General features: G+C 57.4%; 1 gene segment (V, D, J or C); it reads right to left on the bottom strand.

Annotated features, from left to right (window-relative positions):
- The window catches only part of LOC104999428, a 2,220-nt gene extending 1,617 nt beyond the window's left edge, over positions 1–603 (bottom strand). The window contains 2 exon segments of the V gene segment in view: positions 3–401; positions 534–603. Coding sequence covers positions 3–401; positions 534–582 — 448 coding nt within the window.
- Positions 604–674: the final 71 nt, after the last annotated feature.

The following is a 674-nucleotide window of genomic DNA, read 5'->3' as shown; positions in this document are numbered from 1 at the left end:
ACCAGAGACTGGGCTTGGCAGGCCGGCAGCTGACACACGGGCACCACTTCCTGAGCTGGGGCAGGAGTGTTTTTGTCCCAGAGGCACCTGATCATGCAGGGCTGTGTCTTGGCTGCTGGCACAGAGATACACGGCTGAGTCTGTCAGCTCCAAGGGGGTCAGGCTCAGCTCAGAGGCAGCATCACTGAACTGTTTTCCTGAGACCCGATCTGATATGTTTCCTTTTTGATACATTTCCCCATCATAATACTGAACAAGGAACTCGGGGCTCTGGCCCAGGGCCTGTTGGTACCAGTACACAGAGAGGTGTCCAGACTCAGGGGAACATCTCAGTATCACTTGCTGCTTTCTTGATTTGATCAGGTACTTGGGTGTCTGGGTGACTCCAGAATCCACCAGGCCTGTTGGGGAGGAGACAAGGAAGCTGAGGGCAGAGAACAGGGGAAGCCTCCTGCTGCAGCCCTCATCGCCAGGCTTCTATCTCAGGGAGGCAAAGACATCTCAGAAGCTCCCACACTGTGTCCAGGACTCACCTGCTCCCAGGAGGCAGAGAGTCACACAGCAGAGGAGCCTGGAGCCCATGGCAGCATCAGGAATCCAGGACCACTGCTGGCTGGGGGCGGGGCTCCTGGGTTGAGGGGGTAAGTGCTGACCCTCCTGCTCCCCTGACTGGA

Source organism: Bison bison, unplaced genomic scaffold (assembly GCF_000754665.1).
Source record: "Bison bison bison isolate TAMUID 2011002044 unplaced genomic scaffold, Bison_UMD1.0 scf7180017864352, whole genome shotgun sequence".
In the NCBI taxonomy this organism is placed as follows: domain Eukaryota; kingdom Metazoa; phylum Chordata; class Mammalia; order Artiodactyla; family Bovidae; genus Bison; species Bison bison.
Note: the sequence above shows the minus strand (reverse complement) of the source record. Positions and strands in the feature narration are given on the sequence as shown.